Genomic DNA, 24,081 nt, shown 5'->3' on the forward strand with positions numbered 1-24,081 from the left:
CTTGACATTTAGAACTTCAGAAGTGTCTTCAAAAGTTTGGTGCATGCCGCCATAATTCTGAGGGTAATATTTGTTTTTAACTTCTTCCCATAGATTTAAGACGCAATGTTGACTACCACCCAAATGATGGGCCGCATTCAATGAGACCCGTTTCACTAGGGTCCAGATACCCAACTCGGTGCTTTGCCCTATAAATGGCGGGAGCATGCGGGGATTACAGTTTCTCTCGCCAATGATCTTTCATTCTTCATACTTACTCTTAGCCAATCTCGCTCGCCAGTTTTCTCTCCCGTCAACGCTTCGTTAACCATCGGCTCACGACTGAAATTAGGGTTCTTCTGCACATTCCTGCAATCTCTCCATCGGAAACTAAACTAGTTCCCTTTTTGTCTATTTGTCAAGGGTTTTTCGGATTTAGGGTTTTATCTACTTTATTAATTATTTGCTTTACTTAAATTTTCTGTTATTTGTTGTTGGGGGATTGGGTGTCCTCGGCAAAGTTGGGGGGCCTGAACTTGTGAACCCATGGAGGCTGCGGCCGGGGTCGCTGCTGGGCGCGGGACACTGCCCATGCCATCACCACAGTCCTCGAGGAAGGAATGGCGAGCGGTTTCCAACACTGGAACTGAGGTGAAAGTGTTATATATTTCTGTTTTTGATTGGGGAATCTGCATTTTCACTTCCTGTCTGTTACACTGAAAATATTACTCAACAGGAGCTGGACCGCTCGAAGATAGGGCAATCTGACGAGAGAACTATATACGAGGTAATACTTTTTAGCCAAGTTTTGGAATACCCTTGCTAGCAACTTTTGTTAAATGAATAATGATCATAGGGTGATGTTAAATTACTTAAGGTGCAGCAGGGAACGGGCCCGGTTGATGTAGACTTCTGTTCCATCACTGTTGATGGTGGTTCAAATAATGATTTGTTACAGCAGCGGTTGCACAGTGTTTCGAGGCAGAGAGACGAGCTGCAGCAGCTGGAGTTTGAGCTGAGGGCTCAGGTAATTGCAAGGGCCGAGATAATTGAAATGCAGAAGAATTTTGATGCACAAATCAAGGAGCATGTGAATACTGTAGCTAAGCTAAAGGTAGCCTTACTTTTTCATCTTGATTTATTTATATTCTGATAATATTTTTTTACTTTTTCTGGACCAAATACTCTGTTCCATTATTATCTCTTGTAGCTAGACATTGCCTGGGAGTCTCACTGCTAGGTTCTCATTTATATAATGGATTCTGTGGAGTCGTTTGGTAACATGTTTGCATCTAAAAGTGTTTTACTTTTCTTGTTTGGTCAGAAAAGAAGAATTTATGTTTGTCTATTATGTTTCACACTAGGATTGAAAATGGCAGTTCGCAATTTTGCAAATTGTCCTCTGGACTGATTCTTCAGTTTTACAGGAACAATTACAAGAAAGAGAACATTGCATACATGAGCTGGAAAGAAAGATGGAGGAAAAGGATAGAGAACTCCGTGCAATCAAAATTGACAATGAAGCGGTTTGCTGTGGCTTTTTTTTTTGTTTTTGTTTTTTTATCTTTGTTTTTCTTAACATTCTTATGGAGTTGTTTGCTTCAGTTAATATCTTTACCCCTTTTATGTTTCTGCAGGCTTGGGCAAAGGAGGACCTTCTCAGGGAACAAAATAAAGAATTAGCCACATTCCGGTATGCAGTGTTGCTTTGATAAAATTTCACTATATTTTGTATCTTCTTTTTCTTGTATTTTCTCACTTCTTAACATATTTTTTGTCGTTCCCTACACAAAATTTTCTGGGCAAGGCAATTGTATTAAGTGATTTGTCTTTGAGGACTTTCATCAAAATTTGAAGTCATCTTCTTTTGTCAATCGTCATTGTTAATTAGTTGCATTATTTTTGGAATTTGAAGGGCAAATATTTGTTTGATTAAGATTGTGTGTGTTCTTTCTTTCTTGTTTAGGAGAGAACGTGATAATTCTGAGGCTGAGAGAGCGCAACATCTTAAAAAAATACATGACCTCAAAGAACATATTCATGAAAAAGAGAGTCAGTATCTTGAATTGGAGGAGCAGGTACGTAGTTTCACTTGCCTGCATGGCAGTTCAGATACCAATTTAATTTGAAGTTCATTTGGTTTTATTTACATCCTATTTCAACTAAATGATTATCATTCTTCTTCAATTTTATCTTAGAACCTATTGTATCACTTTGGAGGTTATTGTATTGATAGCATTGTCAATATAATTGTTGCGTTTTCCTTGTTTCCTCTTCTTGATCTATTCCTTTTGTTCTTATCTTCATATTGTACGGCAAGGACTCCGAATAATCTTAACTGATAGTACCATATCATCCAGAGAAGAAAAATAAATAATTTTTAATGAATGGATCTTCTGTTGACATTTTTTTGTTAGTTCCTTTCTCCAAATCTAGTTTTACGTTGCATTGGAGGAATATTGGTATAAAATTATACTCAAGAAGCTAGATTTTCTGACCAAATGTTGGTGTCATAATGCAAGGAAACACATTTTTATATTGTATATGATATTTCAGTGATTCAGTGTTATATAATTTATTTCATTATGGAAGGCTAATAAGATTGTTATATCAATGTCTTTCATTAGTTCTTATTTAGGCATTAAGTTGTTGTGCACTTTGTATTTGTTCTAGTTTACTTGTCATGGGGCTGTTAGATGAGTAGAGTGAGTTTTGGGTACAGTGGGCTGCTCAGTGACTTTATGAATTTTGTACTATTTTGAGGCTTTGTGGTAATGTCCAGGTGCTTTGTCAAGGAAAATCTGCAATCTTTTGGAAAATTTATACATCTAAAAAATGTTTTGATAATGGCTGTGTCCTAGGTAGCAACGCGGGATAATAGTTATTGTTATTCTTTCTATATTAATTTTTATTAGTTTGAAAATTAGTATGTTTGTTGTTAGTTTGAAAGCTTAGTATCTCTTCATGGGTGGCCTAAGTGCAGTTCTTCTTGCTATATTGATGACATTCAATTTTCTTTTTGTTGATTTCTTAAAGTTCTTGAAATATTCTGGAACTTAACGAGAAGTTGTCTTTGTTCACCATCAGTCTACAACTAAGCTTTTTGTAGTCGGAGACTGGAGATTTTTCAGAAGAGTATCTTTTGGGGAGTGGGTCTTCCTTTTATCCCGTAGATTATCATCTCACTTTGCTATTAACCAAGTTGGCAGCTGATCAGTAAAGCCTCTGCCATGTTTGTTACTAACTTAAAATCAGAACCCTCCTTTTTTTCTGCTTGGGTTATCAACCAAATTCTTTATAGAAATTAGCTGCTTCTTGTTAAAGCTTGTGTCATCTGCTCCGAGTGTCACCATATTCTACCTGCTTAAAATTTATTTTGAGTTTAACGTTTGTAATGTTGTTGCTTACTTCTATTTCAGCATAGGGTAGCTCAGGAAACTCTGCTTTACAAAGATGAACAACTAAGGGAAGCACAAGCTTGGGTTGCACGTGCCCAGGAAATGGATGCCTTGCAATCCACTACCAATCACTCTTTACAGGCTGAGTTATGTGAACGTACTGAACAGCTTAACCAACTTTGGCTTGGATGTCAGAGACAGGTTGATTCAGCTATTTTCAAAACCATTTCTTCCTTCTAAAAAATTCGTTTGTTCCTTTTCTTTCCATTTGTTTTAATGTTCTTTTAATATGACTTTTCTACTAAATTTCTCTGGTTTCTATTCTTCATCTGTTCAGTTAATCCATTACTTATTTTAGGTTGTTAATATTAGTTCGCAGAGATGGAGAGGCTTCATTTGCAAACTGTACAGCAGCTGCAGCTTGAGTTAGCAGAGGCAAGAGAAAGAAATGGAATTTCTAATAATGAGTCTCAGTCAGCCAGGGCAAATTCAAATGATGTTTCTTTAAATAAAGGAAGCAACTTTAATATAAATGAAGGTGGGAGCATCAGTGGTAACTCCAGTGTCCTCCAAAATGGAAGCACAGACAATGTACAACCTCTTGTTTCAGCCGGCAATGAATCAACCAAGGTTGTTGACTGGTTGTCCTAGTCACTTGGCATTAATTTTTCCTGTGATAAATCATTAGTTTGAACTGCTGTTATGAAATCCTAGTGGGACCTTCTGATATTATTAGCTGCTGTTATGAAATCCTAGTGGGACCTTCTGATATTATTAGCTGTTCATACTCACCTACTAGTGATGGTTGGCTAGCATGCATCTGTAAGATTTGTTTTATTAGGCACTAAGAATTTCTTTGAACTCTTATTTAACATTAAGTTGTTTCAATTTTGGTTCATAAGGAATAATGGTTTGAAGTTGGGAGCTCTTAAACCAATTGGTTGGATGTGTGTATTGACCTTCACCTTTAGTGACTTCCAACTTATTAACAGCCACTTTATTATTCACATTCAATTATATTTGTAAGGAATGATTTTGGATGTATCTACCTCCACTGAGTATTCACTTCAAACTCGCTGCAGCTTTGTTATTCTTATTTGGTTATTTTTGTAATTAATGAGTTTGAGGTGAGGTGATTAATTGGTGCTGTTATAATGCATTTGCCCTTCTGGAATTGTAGTTTTGTTTCTTCTTGTTGTCCTTTTCCAATAAGCTTCATTTATCTTTTTAATTTCTTATAATTTTCTCTTTTCTAGACTGATCATGTCCCTGGAGTACCCATTGCCCCATCTCCTATTCTGGGGATGGGTGCATTAATTCCTCCTGGACAGATACCCACACTACATCCTTTTCTCATGCATCAACAAAGTGTCCCACACTTGTTAGCATCAACAAGTTCACAAATTCCTCAATCTCATATGGTTCATTTCCAGCCAATTCCTCCTATATCATCTCATCAGCATTGGCCAAGCCAACAGGTGATTATATCTGCATTATATAGATACCCATATGCTTATGGATGTATCTATGTATGTATGTATGTATGCTTGCAAGTGTATGAATAACTGATCACAAGCTCCGTTTTTGAAAAGATCACAAGCTCCTAGTACTTACTATAGTTTGCCTGTCTCTAGGCAGCCTCAGAGAGCTCCCAGCTGGTGCTTCAGACCCAATATCAGCCTTCCCAGACTGAACAGAGTCTCTTAAGATCTGATACTCAATATGACTATGAGATTCGTGCAGATGGGCAAGTTGTCCATTCCGATTTTGTAGATGTTCATATCAGTTCCCAACCAACGTCTAATCCTGTTGTAACCTCTTCCAGCAGTGAACAGCAGGTTGTATGAGAAGCTGTTGTTATTACCATCATAGCCATATTCGATGAAGTACTGATTCTATTCATTGAAAAGATAATATAATCTTTGTATTTTTTAAATCCAGGTACTTGATTCAAATGAGCAGTACTTACCATCACAAAATCATCAAAACATACAGGAATGTTCTTCCCAGTTTCATGACACGCTAAGATTAGATCCATTTGAGCAGAAAGAGCTTAAGGTATGTTTATGCTGCTAGTAGAGTTCTTGTACAATTTCTTTCTGCTTAATTTTAAACTATTGGATTTTAATTTTTATTCATTTTATGTCTCCATTGATACCAGGTCAACCCAGAAAATAATGTTATGAACTCAGTTGACAAATCTAGGGGGGTAGATTTAGCTTCTGCTCCATTTCGGCAGCAAAATGATGAGACTGTAGTAGATCCGGCCAAACAACCTCAAGAAGATATGGGTCTGGCTGCCGATCAACCAACCTTAGATGTTAATGATTCTTGTAATGTAAATCATCAAGGAAAATCAACTGATACGGTCAAATTAATTACCAGCAATATGACATTGTCTGATGTACCTGTCTCCGCTGGACGAACTTCAACTGTGTTGTTGTCTGGAAGGCCTCCTCAGCCTTCCATTCTGGATGAGAGATCATTATTAGCCTGCATTGTCCGTGCAATTCCTGCTGGTTCTGGTGGTCAAGTCAGAATTAGTACAACAGTGAGTTATTCTTTTTAATGGAAGATAAAGTTTTTACCTTTAGTGCTTGTTAGAAATGATCTGATTAGTGCTTTTCTCCATGCAGCTACCTAATAGGCTTGGAAAAATGCTGGCTCCTCTTCATTGGCATGATTACAGAAAGCAATATGGAAAGCTTGACGAGTTTGTTGCTCGTCATCCTGAGGTAGATCTTCATTTATTACTGTAAAAATTGAAGATTGAAGAGAGAAAAGAGAGAAATTGAGAAGAGAGGGATAGAGGAGATGAGATAACTCAAAATTGAGTTTCGTTAGGGGTCGTGCTCGACCCCCTTATCTATTAAATAAGTGGTTATGGTACATTTACAAGATTGATCCTCATACATTTAACGACTTAACTCTTTATATCTCCCATTCTACATAGTCAAATTACATGAAATCCAGTCTATAGGCACAATAAAACATTTTGAGAAAGATAATATAGAAATCTGTATCATATGTAGAGGTAAAAAGACCAAAATATCCCTCAATAGATTTGTTAACACTGCCCTCTAAGCTGGAGCATATATGTCCATAAGGTCCAGCTTGCTGTAGAATATCATAAATCCATCTTTTCCCAAAGCCTTAGTGAATGCATTTCCAAGTTGATCTCTAGAACAAATACACGGGGTGAATACTTCCTTCAATATAACATCCTAAATAAAATAACAACCACCTTATGTGTTTCGTTCTCTCATGAAACATTGGATTTCTGATAATAAATATTGTTACTTGGTTCACAATACATAGTCATGGGCTCATCTTGATAGAATCCCAACTCTTGTGTCACAGACTTCACCCACATCAATTCACTAACAATGTGAGCTATGATTAGATACTATGCTTCAGCATTGGACCGAGCTACAACATTTCGTTTCTTACTTTTCTAGCTTATCAAGTTTCTACCCAGAAACACATAATATCCAGTAGTAGACTTCCTATCCAGTTTGGAACCCGCATAGTCAATATCAGAAAAGTTTCAATTTTCAGGTGATCACTTGGGCTAAAGAAGAAACCTTTTCCTGGAGATCCTTTAGAATATTTCTAAATTATATGAATAACTTTTAAATGAATTTTGCGTGGATACTCCATAAATTGACTCACAACACTAACCGCAAAAGAGATATTTGGGCAAGTTACCATCATATATATGAGCTTGCCAACCAGCCTGGAATACATTGTCTTATCACCGAGTGCAACACTTTTATCATCATGAAGGTCATGTCCAACTTTTATTGGAGTATCAATAGGTTTGGCTCTCAACAGTCCATATTCTTGTAACATATTTAGTACATACTTCCTCTGTGTTAGTACAAGGTCTTCCTTCTTCCCACTTCAATGACTGGAAAATATTTTAGCAAACCAAAATGCTTAGTCTAAAAATGTTTTGCTAGATGAGTTTTGATCTCTTCAAAACTAGTCACAATTCTGCTAGAAAATATGTTGTCATCCACATATACTAGTAACACCACAATATCGGATTGCTCCTTCAAGACAAAAAGTGAATGGTCATAGTGACTTCTAGAAGATCCCATTGACATCACCATTTGGCTGAATTTTTCAAACCATGTTCGTGCTTTAAGCCATATATCGCTTTCTTGAGGTTGCACACTTTATTCATATCCCCCTGAGCAACATATCAGGAGGTTACTCCATATCTAGGAAGTTGCTCCATATAAATCTCTTCTTCCAAATCACCAAACTAGAAAGCATTTTTTATGTCAAGTTGGATTAATGACCACCCTTGATTTACAACAATAGTAACTAAAATCCGGACATAAGACAACCTGGCAACAAGGGAGAATGTCTCAAACACATCAATGCCATATGTCTGTGTAGCCCTTGGCTCCTTGAATCTGCATGTGGAACCATCAACCTTATACTTCACAGTATACACCCATCTACACTAAACTACAACTACTCAAGAGGGTAAATCACATAACTAGCAGATCTCCCAATTTAGTAGTGCCTCCATTTTATCATCCATGGCATGCTTCCAATGTGGAGAAGAAAGATCAACTCGCATTGATGAAGGAATAATGCAAGTAGATAAAGACAACACAATTTTGTACTGGTCAAGTAATGAATAGAAAGAAACAAATTGTCACTCTAGGGGAGGGCACTCGTCGCTGATGATATGCATGTAGTGGTTTCTCAACTGTAAAAACTCATTGAAGGGCTGGGACTATCATCTACCCGGGTATGGATTCATCACCTGTAGAAGAAGTAACATCAGAAAATACAAATGTTTTTGTATATGGGCGAATACGTTTATGCCCTTTTTATGTGCAAGAATACCCCTAGAAGATGCATTTGATTGCACGAGGTGGCAATTTATCTTTGGACGACTAAACACATGAGCAAAACAAACCCAACCAAAAACACGAAGTGACACTAGAAATAACGGAGTAGAAGGAAGTAAATGTGTAGGATGACATCCTATTGATGAGGACGCAAGCAATATGACATGGGTACATTCATATGATACAACATTGTGTGTGCCACTTCCAACAAATGACGATTTTTATGCTCAACTACTCCATTTTGTTGTGGAGTAAACATACAAGACGTCTGATGAATAATTTCTTGACTTTGATAGAATACATCGAATTTTTGGTTCATGAACTCCAACCATTATCAGAGTGCAAGATATGAATAGAAGTGGTAGACTGATTTTTTATTTCATTGTGAAAAGTTTGAAAAGCATCAAACACCTCAGATTTGTCCAAAAGGAGATATACCCAAGTACATTTATTGAAATCATCAATAAAAGAAACAAAATACTTATAACCAAATATACTAGTTACAAGACAAGGACCCCAAGCATTAGAGTGAACAATCTCAAACAGTTGACTAGTCTTGTGATGAGAGTTTGAAAACGGATTTCAGTGATTCTTGCTCAGCTGACACGATTCACACTGAAATGGAAGGAAATGTAGAAAAGAGTTAAATTAGTTTTGTTGGAGATGGATGACCTAATTGCAAGTGCCACTGTAGAGGTGAGATTGTAGGTGCAATGCATGTATGTATTATATGGCAAGTGGCTCTCCAAATAATTCAATCTGCCCATCTCACACGGAACCAATCGTCTTCTTCGTCTCAAGATCTTGAAACACACAATGGGTGGGGTCGAAGGTTAACGAAAAATTCATCGATTTTTAGGTATTAGTAATTAAAAAAGAGATTTAGGAATTAGTAAAATAGATGAAATAGATTGAGGAGACAAGAAGGACACATGAGTAACAATACCAACTCTTTTCACAGATGAAACAAACCCATCAGCTAACATAACATGTTTAATATTAGAAGACTCTTTCAAATCGAAGAATAAAAGCGACATACTTGACATATGAGTAGTTGCGTGCCTGTGTCCGTACCCAGGTGTATGATGGATGCACATGAAGAGCAGATATACCTGAACTTGCTAGAGTGGTGGTTGGTACAGAACTTTGAGCCATAAATGCAGAAGAAGAAGCAGCTGAAAGCTGTGCCATATTCTGCACAATATGTTGTTCTTGTAGTAATTGGTGCATCTCATTTGAACTCTCAGGTGTAACAGTGTTTACCACCTCGGTAGGTGTCTCAATTCTGTCATGAATGGTTGAATTTGCCCATGCTGATTTACCAAATGTAATCCAACCCCTGTCCGAGAAGTGGTTTGTCCTTCCACAATGGTTACATTTCCTCTCAGACTTACCTTCACCTCGGTCTTGAACTCGACCAGATGCATCTCTACCTATTGCCTCTACTAGCCCTATTACGGCCTCTGGATGATTCTATGAAACCAGAAGTATTAAAGGCAGAGACATCCGCTATTTTAACTCCTTTACCACCCCTGGGCGCCAATGTAGTTTCAGCTCACATAATTTTGTTAAATGCTGTAGACAGTGTAGGCACATCATCTGATGCAAGTACTTGTGCTTTTATTCCATCAAACTCAGAACTCAGGCCATTAAGAAATTTAGCAACCAATAGCTAATTCTGTTGTTTCCTTGACTCACGTTCATCATTAGTAAATGGATAAGAAACATTAATTTCTTGCCAAACTTCTAGAAACTCGCTGTAGTATTCGGTGGCAGATTTGTTACCCCTCTTAAGACCAAAGAAGTCAATGTACAATTCATACTCTCGACACAAGTTGCTGTCTTGTGCATAAATGATTCGAAGGACACCCACATGGCCTTTGAATTCTTACAGTTCATGACTTGATTCCTCCATTTGGAATCAACACTATTAAAAATCCATGTCATAACCTAGTTGTCCTCAGCTTTTCAGTCATCATTCATAGGGATTGGAGGATCATATCTAATATATTTTGACTTTCTCTTGGCTTTCAAGTTCATTCTGATAGACTTAGTCCAATTCAGCCATACAACTTTTCTGAAGTGATCATAACTGTGTCTTTTCCATCAGAATTACTAACTTCTCTTAATGGAGTGTAAATGTCACTTGAATCAGCCATACATGTAGAATAATGCCCAAATCAACCCTAATTGCACTTCCCAAATCATATTGTGGACGGCCCCACTTCAAAAAATTTAGGATTAGGAGAAACAATTATGATGTGCACACCTCAGATTATCTCAAACAACACCGGATACTGCAATTTAGAGGAAATTAGTCTCAAACACAAATCAAATAGGGCTGAAGTCAGCCTATGACAGGGTGGCGCGGGCAAGGGGATAGGAAAGGGCTGCACACAATCCAAGAAATAGGCAATTTCAGCCTAGAAAGCTATCTTGGGGCAATTATATAACCCATAACTGCTCAATAGGCAGTAGAACCATCAACCAACAGGTTATGGTAGAGAGAATAAGAAAAAGGAGATTGCTTACCAACCAATCAGGCACAAAACTTGAGGAATACCTCTTCTAGGAGTTCTCACCCTTCAATGGGGTGGTCTGATGACAAATCTCAGATGCGATTTACTGCTCTGATACCATATAAAAATTGAAGATTGAAGAGTGAAAATATAGAAATTGAGAAGAGAGGGAAAGAGGAGATGAGAGGACTCAAAATTGAGTTTCGTTGGGTCATACTCAACCCCCTCTGTATTAATTAAGTGGGTTATGATACATTTACAAGATTGCCCCTCATACTCTTAAGCCACTTAAACTCCTTATATCTCCCATTCTACATAGTCAAATTACATGAACTTCAGTCTATAGACTCAATAAAACATGTAAAGAAAGATAACATGGAAACCTGTAACATATGCAGAGGTGAAAAGACCAAAATACCCCTCAGTGGATTTTCTAACAATTATAAACTAAAATGACAATTTTTTTTAAGATTTATTTGTTCTGTTGTATTTCAGTTATTTGTCATTGAAGGGGACTTCATACGTCTTAGAGAGGGAGCACATGAAATTATATCAGCAACAACTGCTGCTGCAAAAGTTGCTGCGGCTGCTGCAGCGGTTTCTGCGCCCCATACATCTATGCTACCTTCTGTTGCTCTTACACCTGTGGCTCAGCCTCATCGTCTAAAAAGGGTGCCATCTGTGAACAGTTCATCAGATGTGCCTGATAAACGTTCACAGGATCATCAGCCCAATGGAATCTGTTATAATATTGTTCAGGGTCTCTCAAATGTCAAAATTTTGAGCAAACCAAAAGATATCAAAGAACTGAATGGTTTGTCATCAGAGGTGAGAACTGGCCATTCAGCTGTTAATGTGTCACTTGGTAATGGATTGCATGGTGAAAGAACTGGATTTGGCAATTTCCAAAACAAAGGGTCCAGTAATGGCAGACATGGACTGAATTTTGGTGGGAAACAGCAAGGAAGGTAATTATTGATAGATATTTTTTTGAATAAAATTTGTTTGTAGTTATTTTGCATGGCTACCTTTGATTGCTTTTACTGAGATGTTTGTGAGATGTTTTACATTCTTTTGGCAGGGCATCTGGAGCTGGAGCTACATCCAACAGATACTAAGTATGCTTCGCTTAATCTTATTCCTGTGTTCCAAATCCGTTTTAAGTTGCTTGATTTTCCTGTTACAAATCTTATCCCTGAGTTCCAATTTTTCGGGCAGTTTCTTGGATTTGTCTGTTTCTTTGTTAGTACCTTCCTCTATTAGGTCAGTGACAGATGTGTTGTGGTTGGGTTTTAAACAAGTTTGACGACAGGATAATGAAAAGTGCCTTGTTGAAGCTGTTATGCGCATACTTTTCAACATATCCATGTAAGTTTTTTTTCTTTTTGGGGACTAAGCAAAAATTTATTAATAAAGAAGAAGAAGTGAGATACAAGAGGGTGGGAGGGTGGGAGTAGGGCGCAAAGAGCCCCAAACTATACAAAAGAGATTCACCATGAATCAACCCTGAGCACAAAATTAGTAAGGTGCACAATCAACCCATCCTGCGCATGACCTTTTTTTTTTTTTTTTTTTTTAAAGGATGCTTTCATTAAAGCACATGGCCAAAAGAAAGAACATGACCCATCTTAGGTAAAGTGTCAATTTCCAAGTTAGTAACACAAATAACATGTGACCAAACAATTGCATTGAGGTGGTGAGGTCTACAATCTGGAGGAATTGAACCGAGCTGAGCTCAAGCCGCTCGTGAACCGGCTCTGTTTGGTGCCACCTGTCTTTTGGAAGAAGACCTAAAATCTCATAAACTACATTAAAAAAAAAGAAAAATCTTATAAATTAGAGAGGTAGGAAACTGGCTCGGCGGGTGACCCATGTGAGATACCTAGGTGGCCAGCCTTGGAGTCCACCTAGTTGCCTAGGCAACCCGATTGTGTAGTAAAAACTGCATATATAGATATTGGCATTTGGAGTCTTGCATGGTAAACAACTGAAAAAGTTGAAATAAATAGTTAATGAGTCATGTTGTTCGGCCCTCCCCAGTAGGATGTATATTTTTCTCTGTTTTTACTGAATATTCACACATTTTCCCTAAAAAAAACAAGTCATGTTGTTCGACTGGTCATGTGTAATACTGCAGAATGCTGTTTTGAAAGAGGCTGATGATATGGAAAGGTAAGTTGTTAAGCCTAGTGAGTAGGATGACTTTGTTGTTCTTCCACACCTGTAGGCATTCCCATTTATTACCTCCCTTTCCTACCTTGTCTTGCATCAGTCTCTTCTCAAATTGAGTTAGTCATGTGTAGATTCTTATGGTGAGGTTCATCTGAAATTTTAAGATTACTTGATCAAATGGGAGGAGGTCCGTCTTTTATAAACGTCAGGAGGACTAGGCTTCGGGTCCATTAGTCTTATGAATAGAGCCTTTCTCCTTAAATGTCTGCGAGGTGGAACTGAGAGGAGTATATTATGGAGGCACTTGCTTAATTTTAAATACAGCTACACTGAACTTTCTCGGCTGCCTCCAGACTCTATTCCCTCTTGAGAATCCCTCTTTTTGGAAAAGCATTTTTCGCCAAAAGTCAACTCCAGGGTCGTAGATTTCAAGTCTGGGAAGGCTCAACTGTCTGTTTTTGGATAGATGAGTGGATAGGAAATCATTGCCTTCATCTGTCTTTCCTGTACCTTTCCAATCTCGTTAGGAATCAATACATTTTAGTACACAAGTTTTTGCTAAGGTCTCTTTTTTTTTTTTTTTTTGTAGAAAGCTGAGCGGGGATTAAATAGAGGAGACCAGTTGCCTCCTTCCCCTCTTTGAGAAGCATGTTTTAAGTAGGATTTGGTTGACGAATTGATTTGGAAACCATCTGGCTGCTACTCAGTATCTTCACTGTAATTGAGCCTCCCCTTTCCCCTATGGTTTTTCAAGCCTCGTCTTTAGTCTGGAATTTGCTTGTTCCCTCTAAGGTTAGAAGTTTTCTTTGGTTGTTTCCAAGCTTGAATTTTTTATTGATGACCAACTCAATTGGACGGGGTCAAGTGGTTTCCAATTTGAATTGTTTGTTCTGTAATGATTACGAGGAAAGAGTGGATAGTATCTTTACTGTCTATCCATTTGCTAGATCTAATTGGGTTTGTTTTTGCTCAGTTTCGTTTTTTTTGTCCTGTTTTTGTGGAAGGCTTAAATTTGGTTTTTAAGTTTGTTTTCTGTTCACCTTTTCTGATATTATTTTTCTGATTTTGAAAAGATCTCTTTCTAAGAAAGGTCGGATCCTATAGTAGTCTTCTTTTGTGACTATTGTTTGGGCTCTTTGGGAAGAGTGAAAAATAGGACTTTTAATGCTAAGAGTTAATTGAAAAAAATTCAGAAGTTTTAGCAGCTCCTATCTCAGAGAAAATTGGCAGCTAGTTGTTGGACTTTCTCAGCCTTCCCACCCCCCCGATAATGGCTTTTTGGGCTCCTCCACCGACGAGTCACTTTAAGCTAAACTTCGATGGAAGCGCCTTTGGCTGCCCAGGTCTGGCAGGTTATGGGGGAGTTATCCACGATGCAAGTGGCTATCTCCTATTCTCCTTTGCGGGGCCGCTTGGAGGCTCTAACTCCACCACAACTGAATTCTTTGGATTGCTTAAAGGAATTCAAGTATTTACAAGTAGGCTCATGGGCCCCCTCTGCATCGAAGGGCACTCAAAGACGGTTATTGACTAGTGTGCAAAGTCTATCAGACCTCCATGGTGTCATTGGGATATGTATTTTGAGATTTATAACTTAATTTCTTCTTTAAATTGTAATTGGAAGCACATTCCATGTTCTGCCAATAATTTGGCAGACACTCGGGCTAAGATGGATATTTCGTTCCAACACCTTGTTGTGGAGGAAGGCCCGTTTAGCTAGGTTTGTTTATACTTTATCTTTTTTAATAATACACCACATTTCAAAAATAAAAAAATAAAAAAATGCTAAGAGTTAATCAACTGGTGATGTTTTTGAAAAAAGTTATTCACGTAAAGTTAGGTCCAAGGCCCATCCCAAAATGATTAGCCAACTTAGTAAGCATCTTTCCCAACTAATAAACTCAAAATCTTTGTGCTCACTAATCTATGTGGGACCATTCCTTATAGGCCCTCTTTTGTGATTCTACTAGTGGATAATTTAGGTCTAGGCCCTAGTTTGTGGCTCTACAAGTGGATAGTTTAGGTGCAGGCCTTCCTTTGTGGCTTTATAAGTAGATAATTTAGGTGTAGGTCCACATATGAGTACCTGCTTTGATACCATGTAAAGTTGGGTCGAAGGCCCATCCTAAAATAACTAGCCAACTTAGGAAACATTTTTTTCAACTAATAAACTTAAAGTCTTTGTACTCACTAATCTATATGTGGGACTATTCCTTAACAGTTCATGTAAGGACTATGGACACCACCTTTCTCCACATTGGTATGATATTATCCACTTTGGGCCTAAGCCCTCATGGATTTGCTCTTGGGCTTGACCCCAACATGCCTCATACCAATGGAGATTATTGTCCATACATATATATCCATGATCCTCCCCACTTCTAGCTAGTGTGGGACTTTGGTTGTATACCCAACAATCCTCCCCTCGAACAAACCGAGCCTCCCCTCAAACAATCATCCATACATCCACTTTCTACCAACCCGAATTCTCCATTCCAATGCGTTGGAAGCACACACCTTACATGGAGTATTACCTGTCTCGAGAGCTTCCTCTATCCAGATCAACTCCTCTTCACCGTGTTGGGACCAGGACATGTCCATGAAGAATCCGGAGCACACCACCTGTCCAATAGAGGTCATCCACGGATCCCATCGCAATCTAATCGAGGCCCACCACCTTCGTTTGGCATTTATAAGATTCATCCACCATGGCTAATTCCGGGGCATAGGCTATGATACCATTTGTAAAGACTATGGACACTACCTTTCTCCACATTGGTATGATATTGTCCACTTTGGGCCTAAGCCCTCCAAGATTTACTCTTGGGTTTTACCCCAAAAGGCCTCATACCAATGGAGACTATTGGCCATACATATATATCCATGATCCTCCCTACTTCTAGCTAATGTGGGACTTTGGTCGTATACCCAACAGTTCATTACACTCATTGTGGCTTAGTAAGTTTTATGCTTCTTAGGGTTTGCCAAGTTCCGTCTTGGGATGCATTGACAAGATGTTGCAGCTTCTTTTGATCATGTAATTTCTCATCTAGTGCATTGGGAACCTCCGCCTGAAGGCTGGTTTAAGTTAAACTTGATGATAGCTCTATGGGAAATCCAGGTTCTGCGAGAGGAGGGGGAGTCGGTTGGGGTCATCTATGTTATATTGTTAGAGTGTATTCTGTGTCCTTTGGCTGATGTGATTTTCTTGAGGCCAAGTTCCATGTCCTCCAATATAAAAGCAGATGTATTCTGGCTTATTGGTGACAGAGGCAGACTCTTTGCTAGTTATTTCCTTGTTCTCTTCTAGAAAAAGACCTCCTTGGCTGTTTTCTATGTCTCTGAAGAGATTACCGCCCTTTCTTCTTCTTCAAATGAGTTGGATTCATACAGTGAGCAGTGCCAACTCTGTTACAAATTCCTCCACTCATCATGGAGTTTCTCTAGATGCTCTTCAAGAAGGGGATTCTTTCCCTTTTGATGTTCATTGAGTGTACTTTCCTTGGTTCATTGACCTTAGTATTTATTTTTATTTGGTCTTGTGCTTGACTTTTTTAGAGCTGTTTTTCTTCTTTTGTTATGATTTTTCTTTCATTCTCTAAATTCAATTCTCACCTTTCGAAAAAAAAAGGTGTAGAACGTTGGATGTTTATAAGCAATATCAACATCTATTATTGATGGTGGAGTTGAATTTGTGCAAAGCTGGGAATAAATTTAGTAATAAAATTTAAGAAATGAGTCAAGTGTTTGATATGATTTGGCTATGTTCAGAGTAGGCCTATTGGTGTACTAGTTGCTGATAGATCAATAAGAAATGTAGAAAGTACAAGAGACATGGCTGAAGTGTTGAAGAAAAACCAGAGTTACTCTTTTAAAAAAGAGAAGAAAAAAAATTAAGTGTAGCTGTTGGCAATTAGTTAGTGTAATATTAGAGTTTATGTACCCTACCTGACCATTGTTGGATGAGGCTAATGAAGATGAAGATACTGGTGACTCTAATATGGTTTAAGGGGGATAGATATCAGTAAGGGATTTAATTGAGATGAAAAATATGATTTCCTACAAGGTTGACTAGCTGGTTTCTTTAGAGATTGGGGTAGGCTGAGAGGTAGGAGTCTTAACTCATAGAGGAAAAGATTTATGGTTAGATATTAGTATTATTGGCAGATTAGGGTGATGGCAGTACAGATTTGATGGGATTGGGTTTTGGTAAAACCAATGCGGACCTACCATCATTTCACCCTTATGTTTGTTAGTATTCCCCTGCAATTAACTGACTAGCAGTAGCGCGTCACCCCTTCCACTTAATTTCTTCTTGAAAGGTTGTTAACACTCTATTACTAATGCATCTAAACACTGCATATGTGGAGGCTACGCATCACTGGATCATTTATTGTCTAGACAAACCAGTTGATTGCATGCTTAAAACTTGGTTCAAGTCGATAAAAATAAGTTGAATTGATTCCTGGAGGACTGATACTGTAGCTATTTAGGTTGGAGATATCCAACTAGGATTTACCGACAAACTAGTTAGGAACACTGACTGTCATTAAAAGTTTTAGGCTGCATTTTTTCATATTAATACTTTGGTGGATTCGTTTTCCATTTGTGACAAAATTGTGGTCTATATCTTGACTTATATAAGGATACGTTTTTTTCCTGAAACTAGTTTTGATTTCTCATTTTGGTGATACAGGATTTGATGCGTGTTTTGTAGATGCATTTTGCTAAAGAAAGTTTTGACAACGTCACCAATTTGGGCGTTCTATTCCAATGGACTGGCTCTTGGTACGCCGTCGGAAATCTGCTGATATTTTTTGTCCATTGAAATTTTCGTTTGAATCTTGTGCTTGGAGATGTTTGTTGATTTCATGAACCATAATTACAGCTCGGAAGCTAAAACAAAAATTAGAAAGTAAAACTCTAGCAATCTGTGCAGATGATTTAGCTCGGCAACTTAGATTCCTTTAGTTAATCATACGACATGATTTGGGGAGTGATCCTGTATTTTCTTTGAGAATTGTCAGGATTGGCACTCGAGCTTTAGAATAAATTCATTCAGCTGGTTTGCATTGTTCATGGAGATTATAGGACGTCCTTGCATCGACTTTTCAGCTCTATATTCTCATCTAATATAAAGATGCTATAACGATTATTTGTAAGCAAAGAAATTTTGGAATTTTTTTTTTGTTGTTACGAGTATGTTTCCAATTATGCATGGTAAATGCGAATTAAATCGCTCCTTTCTTTGAAGAAAATCTACTTTTATGTCCATATTGATTGGGATCAAGGTTAGCTTAATGCAAATTAAGGGATTTCTAGGTCAGTTCGATGCAAATGAAAGTGTTGCACCAGTAGAAGACGTACTATTAGGGTGTTTTGAATCGAGAACCCCACATTGTGTATGTTGATGTGAATTGCAAAACCCATTGTAGACCATCTACATGATTTATAATTTTTACTCTTTGAACTTAGAGACATTAAAAGCACCGTTGCCTCATCTTATCTGTCCCATTTAAACACTATCACAACGCAACAAAGGTGACTACAACTAAAAAAAATAAAACCTTGGAACTAAAAATCAAAGATAGATTAACTTAGAACCTTAGCCAAGTTAGGAACTTTGGTTTTCAACTAATAAACCTAATATCTTTTAACTTATGATTATATGTGGGATTATTCTACTGGACAATCTAGGGTAAAAGCCCACGCTTGAGTACCTATTTTGATACCATGTTAAAATTTTTAGAAAAAAATAATTCTTTGATCGGGATTAACTGAGTATAATGACTCTCTTTTATAATAGAGAAACATGTGAAATCATATTATAATTAAACTAACCATATCTTATTTACACTCAAAGTCTAACTCCTAAAGATGAGTCTTAGAATAATTTAACAACTGTAGAATAATTAGAAGACTACAAGAACTAAAACTCTTTTATACTAAAACACTTTGGAGAGATTTATTCCTGTGAGAATTGTTGAATTTTTGGAAAAGAGAAATATTTCACTAAGTCTTTGTAATTTGAGTACATGACCCTCTATTTATTATAGAGGAAACAAGTAGAATCCAATTTCAATTAAACTAGCTTTGTCCTAGTTACACCCAAATTTAAACACTAAAATGTAAGTCCTACAATAATTAAACAACTAAACATAAATAAAAGATTAATATAACTAAAACACCTTTAATTGGAGAGATTCTTCAGTGAGATCTCCTTCCATGAGACTACCATATTAATTACGGCTTTGTGAGACTTCTTACTTTGAGAGTCATGTAATATTCTTCCATACTTGCTCTTCAACATTCTCCTTCAAGATGGAGTTTATAACTTTAGCTTGCAATGAAAAGGATTGGCTTTAGTTTTCTTTAGCTAAAAAAAAATCTTTAGATGCAATGTGCTCCTCTTTATTGATATTTTGGTTACAAAAAAATTACCACAATATGTGGAACAAAAGACCTCTTCCAAGTGCTTCTTCTTCTACTTCTCCGACTCAAGGTGGAGATAAAAAGAACATAGAGACCCAACTTAGACAAAACACAATATGAGAGAAGAAAATCACTCCTAGCCGTATGATAAAGCTTTATACACCAATAAAAAATGATCATAATCTGAAACATATTTCGCTCAATTTTAAAGGCAAAAAAAGGACCCAACTTTAAGGCACAACAAAGAGACTATTCATTTTTAAACACAAATCACCTCTTGGGTAAAATATAAAAGACTTGACTCACACTAGATGTTGGACACACTCTTACAATTTTTAGGTAGAGGGTCTAGGCATTGTTCTGAAGAGATAAAAACACAAAATGATAAACTAAAGAAATACTAGAGGAAAACAAATTTAATTGAAAGGAGGCGACTATGCAACACTTATACTTCCAAAGTGACCATTTTTTTTCTTAAAAACTAAGTAAGACTATAACAATAGAACTTAATAAATTTGACCAAGTATAACTTTTTTGGGCTTATCATAATTTTTCAGAGTTAATTATGTAGAACATACACAACCATGTAACAAAAATGCAAAACTTGAAAACAACGTGGAGGCAAGATATTGCATACCTTAAATGAGCACATCATGGAGTGATTAAGTCTTATCAAAACTCTCTGATTTGAAGAAAACATTGGCTAAAAAATTTGGATTTTATGAGAAAAAGAAACTCAATTCACGTCAATACATAAAAAGATATGTTGAATTTTGGACCCCATAATTAGAAACTCGATCAAAGTAAGAGAGGGAGAGAAGAAGAGAAGAAGAGAAGAAGAAAGGGAACTAAAGAAGGGAGAAAGAGAGAAAAGGGTGAGAGCTTTTAGGGTAAGAGAGCTTGGACGAATTTGGAGAAAGGGAGAGAGACTTGATGCTCTACCCTCATGATAATATATCCTTAAATATAGATTAGCGTGACATAAAATTTTCTCCTTCTGAAACTAGAATTAGATACATTTTATCAAAGTATAACTCTTATTCATGAAATATACTAATTTTGAGAGAAAAAATCTGATAGATTTCAGACTCTTTAATATGGCCGAACTGAACAGTCTTTCTTCTTTAGCCATCATGGCCATTGACTCTTCTGAGATCAATATATTTCTCTAGAAAACTCAGATTGAGAATTAGTTGGATAGGTAACAAAATAGACTTACTGATATTTTGTTTGATATATAATTATTTGTATAAAATTGCTTTATTGATTATATAAAATGGTTCAAAATTTGAAGCTTTCTTCTGATGCTCGAATATCTTTTGCAGTCTGATCTTTGCTGCTTCAAAAATCGATTTCTCCATATAGAAAACTCCAATTGTCAAAATTTATTTTGAGTTGGAAAGTAGACTTGAATTTGGATGTCTCTTGCATGAGATTAAGTGATGTCTTGTGAGTTGATGATGTGTTGAGTTCATAGCTTGTCTTTGTATCTACATCTTCCTCTTGGGATAATTTGAACCATTATTATTGACCTCCAAGGCAGTTGTATCATTCTTCATTCCAACACTAGGAATTATCAATTTAGCCCTCATGATGCTTGAGAATGTGTCCTCAAAAAAGTGTTTATTTATCTTGGCAAGAATCTTTGACCTAACTACATATTTTTGTTCAATTGCCTGCAATAGCCTAATGACTTGTATTTCTTCTCTATTCATTTCCAACACCTTATGTTTCAACTTTTGAGGGTGAAGTTTGCTTTATTTCTTTTTGTTTTACACATTCAAGTTGTCCCCCAAATTATATGAGGAGTTTGTCACACTTCCATAGTATGATTTTTTTGTGAAAAATTCATAATTCATGTCAAGTTCTTTTCTTGAGAGAACCTCTTCTTCCATGCACCCCAAATCTCCTTAGTAGCCCATAACTTTCCTTATTTACAATTCTAGAGTACAAGTAGCGCTGGTGGTGAACTTAGTTTGCTATGAACCTTCACACTTCAGGAAAGCTAAACCTCCTTTCGAACCACATACAGCAGTATTATGTTGAACAACACAGACCTGTTCATTGCTATTCCTGGCAGCGCACCTGCTACCAACCTCTTGAGCCCATGGCTTCACAGCCTTTTCAGCTTGCTATGAACCCTCGTGCAAGATGGTCTCTCTTGCAGGCACCTCGGAGACGTCCACTGACATGCTGCTGATCCATAACAAGAATCATAAAGCCAGCGAGCTCACCGAAACTCTTTTAACTGTCGATAACTAGCTTCTCTCCCATGAGAAGCTTCCTCTTTGAATTTCAGACGTACACAAGTGAGCTTCTGTGCTCGCTAAATCCATAAACCTTTAGAAGGGGATACGTGGATTTACACGATCAAGTTCCTGCCTTCAACACACTCTCTTCAGCTAACAGTAGAAGGTTGAGCTCCATTTCTTGACTATGGAATCTACTCTAATAGCATGAAATTCAGTAGGCTTCAGAAGGAAGGCTGCAGTCTTTAGGTTAAAACGAAAGAGTGAGAATTAGAAATGCATATCTAGCTTTTCATTCAATTAATTACTCTGGGATGCGTGGGCTAGGGTGCTTCTTGAAGCGAGCGAAGTGCTCTGGTACTACTATTGCTATAAGGTGCTTAAATTGGCCTCAGATGCAAAGAGGAAGGAATTTGCTTAATGTGTGCACTTGGCTGCTATTCTCTTGGTGTAGATCAAAACTATCGGTCTTTCGAGAATAAGAACGATTGTGTTCTGCTGTAAACTGAAAGCATGTATAATAAAAGGGCATTCAACAACATGATGTGTACGCAATCGAAGCTTTTTGAACTAAGAGCACTTTTTACAGCAAATCCATGGGGAGTACCTTTAAAAATCCACGGATCCCTACCTGAGGTCTGGTAAGTCCAGATATGCCTTTTTTTTTCTTCTTCTTTTTCCTCCCTTCTAATCAGTTATCATCTCGTCTTTGAACCAGTCCATCTCCTCTTTACCAAGCTTTGAGGATCACTGAATCCATCATCCTCATCCTCTTCATCTTCGTCTCCCTCCACCAGGTTGTTTCTCACCATGGCTACTTCCTTCTTCCTCCTACCTCCTCCACTCTTGAGAAATGCTACGATCTCCATCATCGTCGGCCGGCTCTCCGGATTACTGTCTGTACATCTCATGGCGACCAGAATGACAGTCCTGAGCTGGTCCCTGTCAATCTGGCCTTGCAACCTTGGATCAGCAATCTGATCGAAACTGCCTTTGTCCACCATGGGCTTCGCCCACTGGACTATGTCGCGCTTTATGCCGCCCGGGAGCTTCTCGATGGGTTTCCTCGCGCTGATGATTTCCAGCAGGAGAATCCCGAAGCTGTACACGTCGCAGCTCTCCGATACCTTCCCCCACATGGCGTACTCCGGGGCCAGGTACCCCAACGTCCCTTTAACCCTCGTTGTCAGATGGCTCACCCCTTCAGGCATTAGCTTCGCGAAGCCAAAGTCTGCTACTTTCGGTTGGAATTCGGAATCAAGGAGGACGTTGCTTGCTTTAATGTCTCTGTGAATTATGTGGGGTTGCGCATCATGGTGTAAATACCTTCATTCATAAATGAATCACGGGCGTTTCAGCTTGTTTCTTCCGTCTTAGTTAAATTCGGACTGTTAAAGAAGAAAGAGGAGAGTAGATTCAGAGCTGGCTTACAGTAATCCCTCGGCTGAGCCAAGGACGATGTTCATCCTTCGAGGCCAATCCAAGAGAGCATCGGCTGCAAGTTGCCCATGCAAGTGAGTAATCAAGCTGTGGTTGGGCATGTAATCATAAACTATAAGCCTTTCATCTCCTCCTGCGTAGAATCCTCGAAGACCCAAGAGGTTCTTATGCCTCACCCTTCCCAGTATCTCCACTTCCACGGCGAATTCCATTTCCGCCTTGGCTGTCATGGCCTTGAGGCGTTTCACTGCTATCTGCAAGATTATTCCCTATTTGAGGCTTAACGAAATGAAGAAACACAAACAGGAAGAGAAATTTCACCAATTAAGATTGTTCATCATCATTAAATGCGAAGATAGGCAGCTGATGCCAACGGATTACTACTTTTAATTACCTCGGAGCCCTTACTTGTTCGACCCCAATAAACACTTCCGAACCCACCCTCTCCCAGCTTGTTATCATCATGGAAGCTGTTTGTGGCCTGAAGAAGGTCCTTCAGTGTGTAGATCTCCCAGGGGTAGTCCTTGCACTTCTTAAACCTGAAATCATTAACAACCCATCAGATTTTCGGAACTATTGAATCTGACTAACCCAAGCATCTGAAACTAAAGGTAACCGCTCGTACTTGACATGATCAGATTCAGGGAAAAAGCAACAAAAACATTTCCCCAGCATTTTCCTGTAAATCTGAGATTAAAGACGTGGGTGGTGATAGCAGAGGTAGTAAAGCAGGAGGTGGTGATGATGATATAAGCCCAAGCGGAGAAAAAGAATGCTTCGGAGTGTTCGATGCGAAAGACTTCAAGAAGTCCTTTGGTGAGGACAGAGCCTTGCCGGAGGAGCCTATGGATTGAAAGAAAACTCAGCCACGAAAGCTCCACCTAATGGATTTAGCTCTTGTCGTTTGGTCAGAGCTCGTCATTGGAAATTTCAAAAACAGTAGAAAATGCTTTGCGATAGCTTAGCCTGCAATCTACGTGTGTCGTGGAATGACTCCTGCAGATTATGATAAACCTTTAGA

The 24,081-nt window shown here is 38.0% G+C and overlaps 2 protein-coding genes across 6 annotated transcripts; one reads left to right on the forward strand and one right to left on the reverse strand.

Moving 5' to 3' along the window:
* Positions 1-215: 215 nt before the first annotated feature.
* Positions 216-17,895, forward strand: LOC137933919 (uncharacterized). 5 transcript variants are annotated; one of them, XM_068778029.1, is made up of 16 exons: positions 216-630; positions 716-766; positions 857-1,093; positions 1,407-1,505; positions 1,617-1,672; positions 1,946-2,057; positions 3,399-3,578; positions 3,750-4,007; positions 4,634-4,855; positions 5,012-5,215; positions 5,319-5,435; positions 5,539-5,928; positions 6,014-6,112; positions 11,263-11,735; positions 11,849-11,885; positions 17,636-17,895. In XM_068778029.1, exons 1-15 carry the CDS (start codon positions 526-528, stop codon positions 11,883-11,885), a joined length of 2,640 nt encoding a protein of 879 aa, XP_068634130.1. In that variant the 5' UTR covers positions 216-525; the 3' UTR covers positions 17,636-17,895. The 5 variants fall into 5 exon arrangements, with proteins under 5 accessions (XP_068634130.1, XP_068634131.1, XP_068634133.1 ...); XM_068778030.1 differs by having other exon boundaries at positions 17,657-17,895; XM_068778032.1 differs by having other exon boundaries at positions 863-1,093.
* A 4,423-nt stretch (positions 17,896-22,318) lies between these two features.
* On the reverse strand, positions 22,319-23,735 carry LOC137935392 (PTI1-like tyrosine-protein kinase At3g15890). The gene is made up of 4 exons (XM_068780047.1): positions 23,686-23,735; positions 23,455-23,599; positions 23,052-23,314; positions 22,319-22,946 (listed from the first exon to the last, which is right to left on the reverse strand). Exons 1-4 carry the CDS (start codon positions 23,733-23,735, stop codon positions 22,319-22,321), a joined length of 1,086 nt encoding a protein of 361 aa, XP_068636148.1.
* Between the last annotated feature and the right edge of the window lie 346 nt (positions 23,736-24,081).

The sequence above is a fragment of the Aristolochia californica genome, unplaced genomic scaffold (genome assembly GCF_029961685.1).
Source record: "Aristolochia californica isolate CCGP_79_NKW_82.1479 unplaced genomic scaffold, dmAriCali1.0.hap1 SCAF_6, whole genome shotgun sequence".
NCBI lineage: Eukaryota > Viridiplantae > Streptophyta > Magnoliopsida > Piperales > Aristolochiaceae > Aristolochia > Aristolochia californica.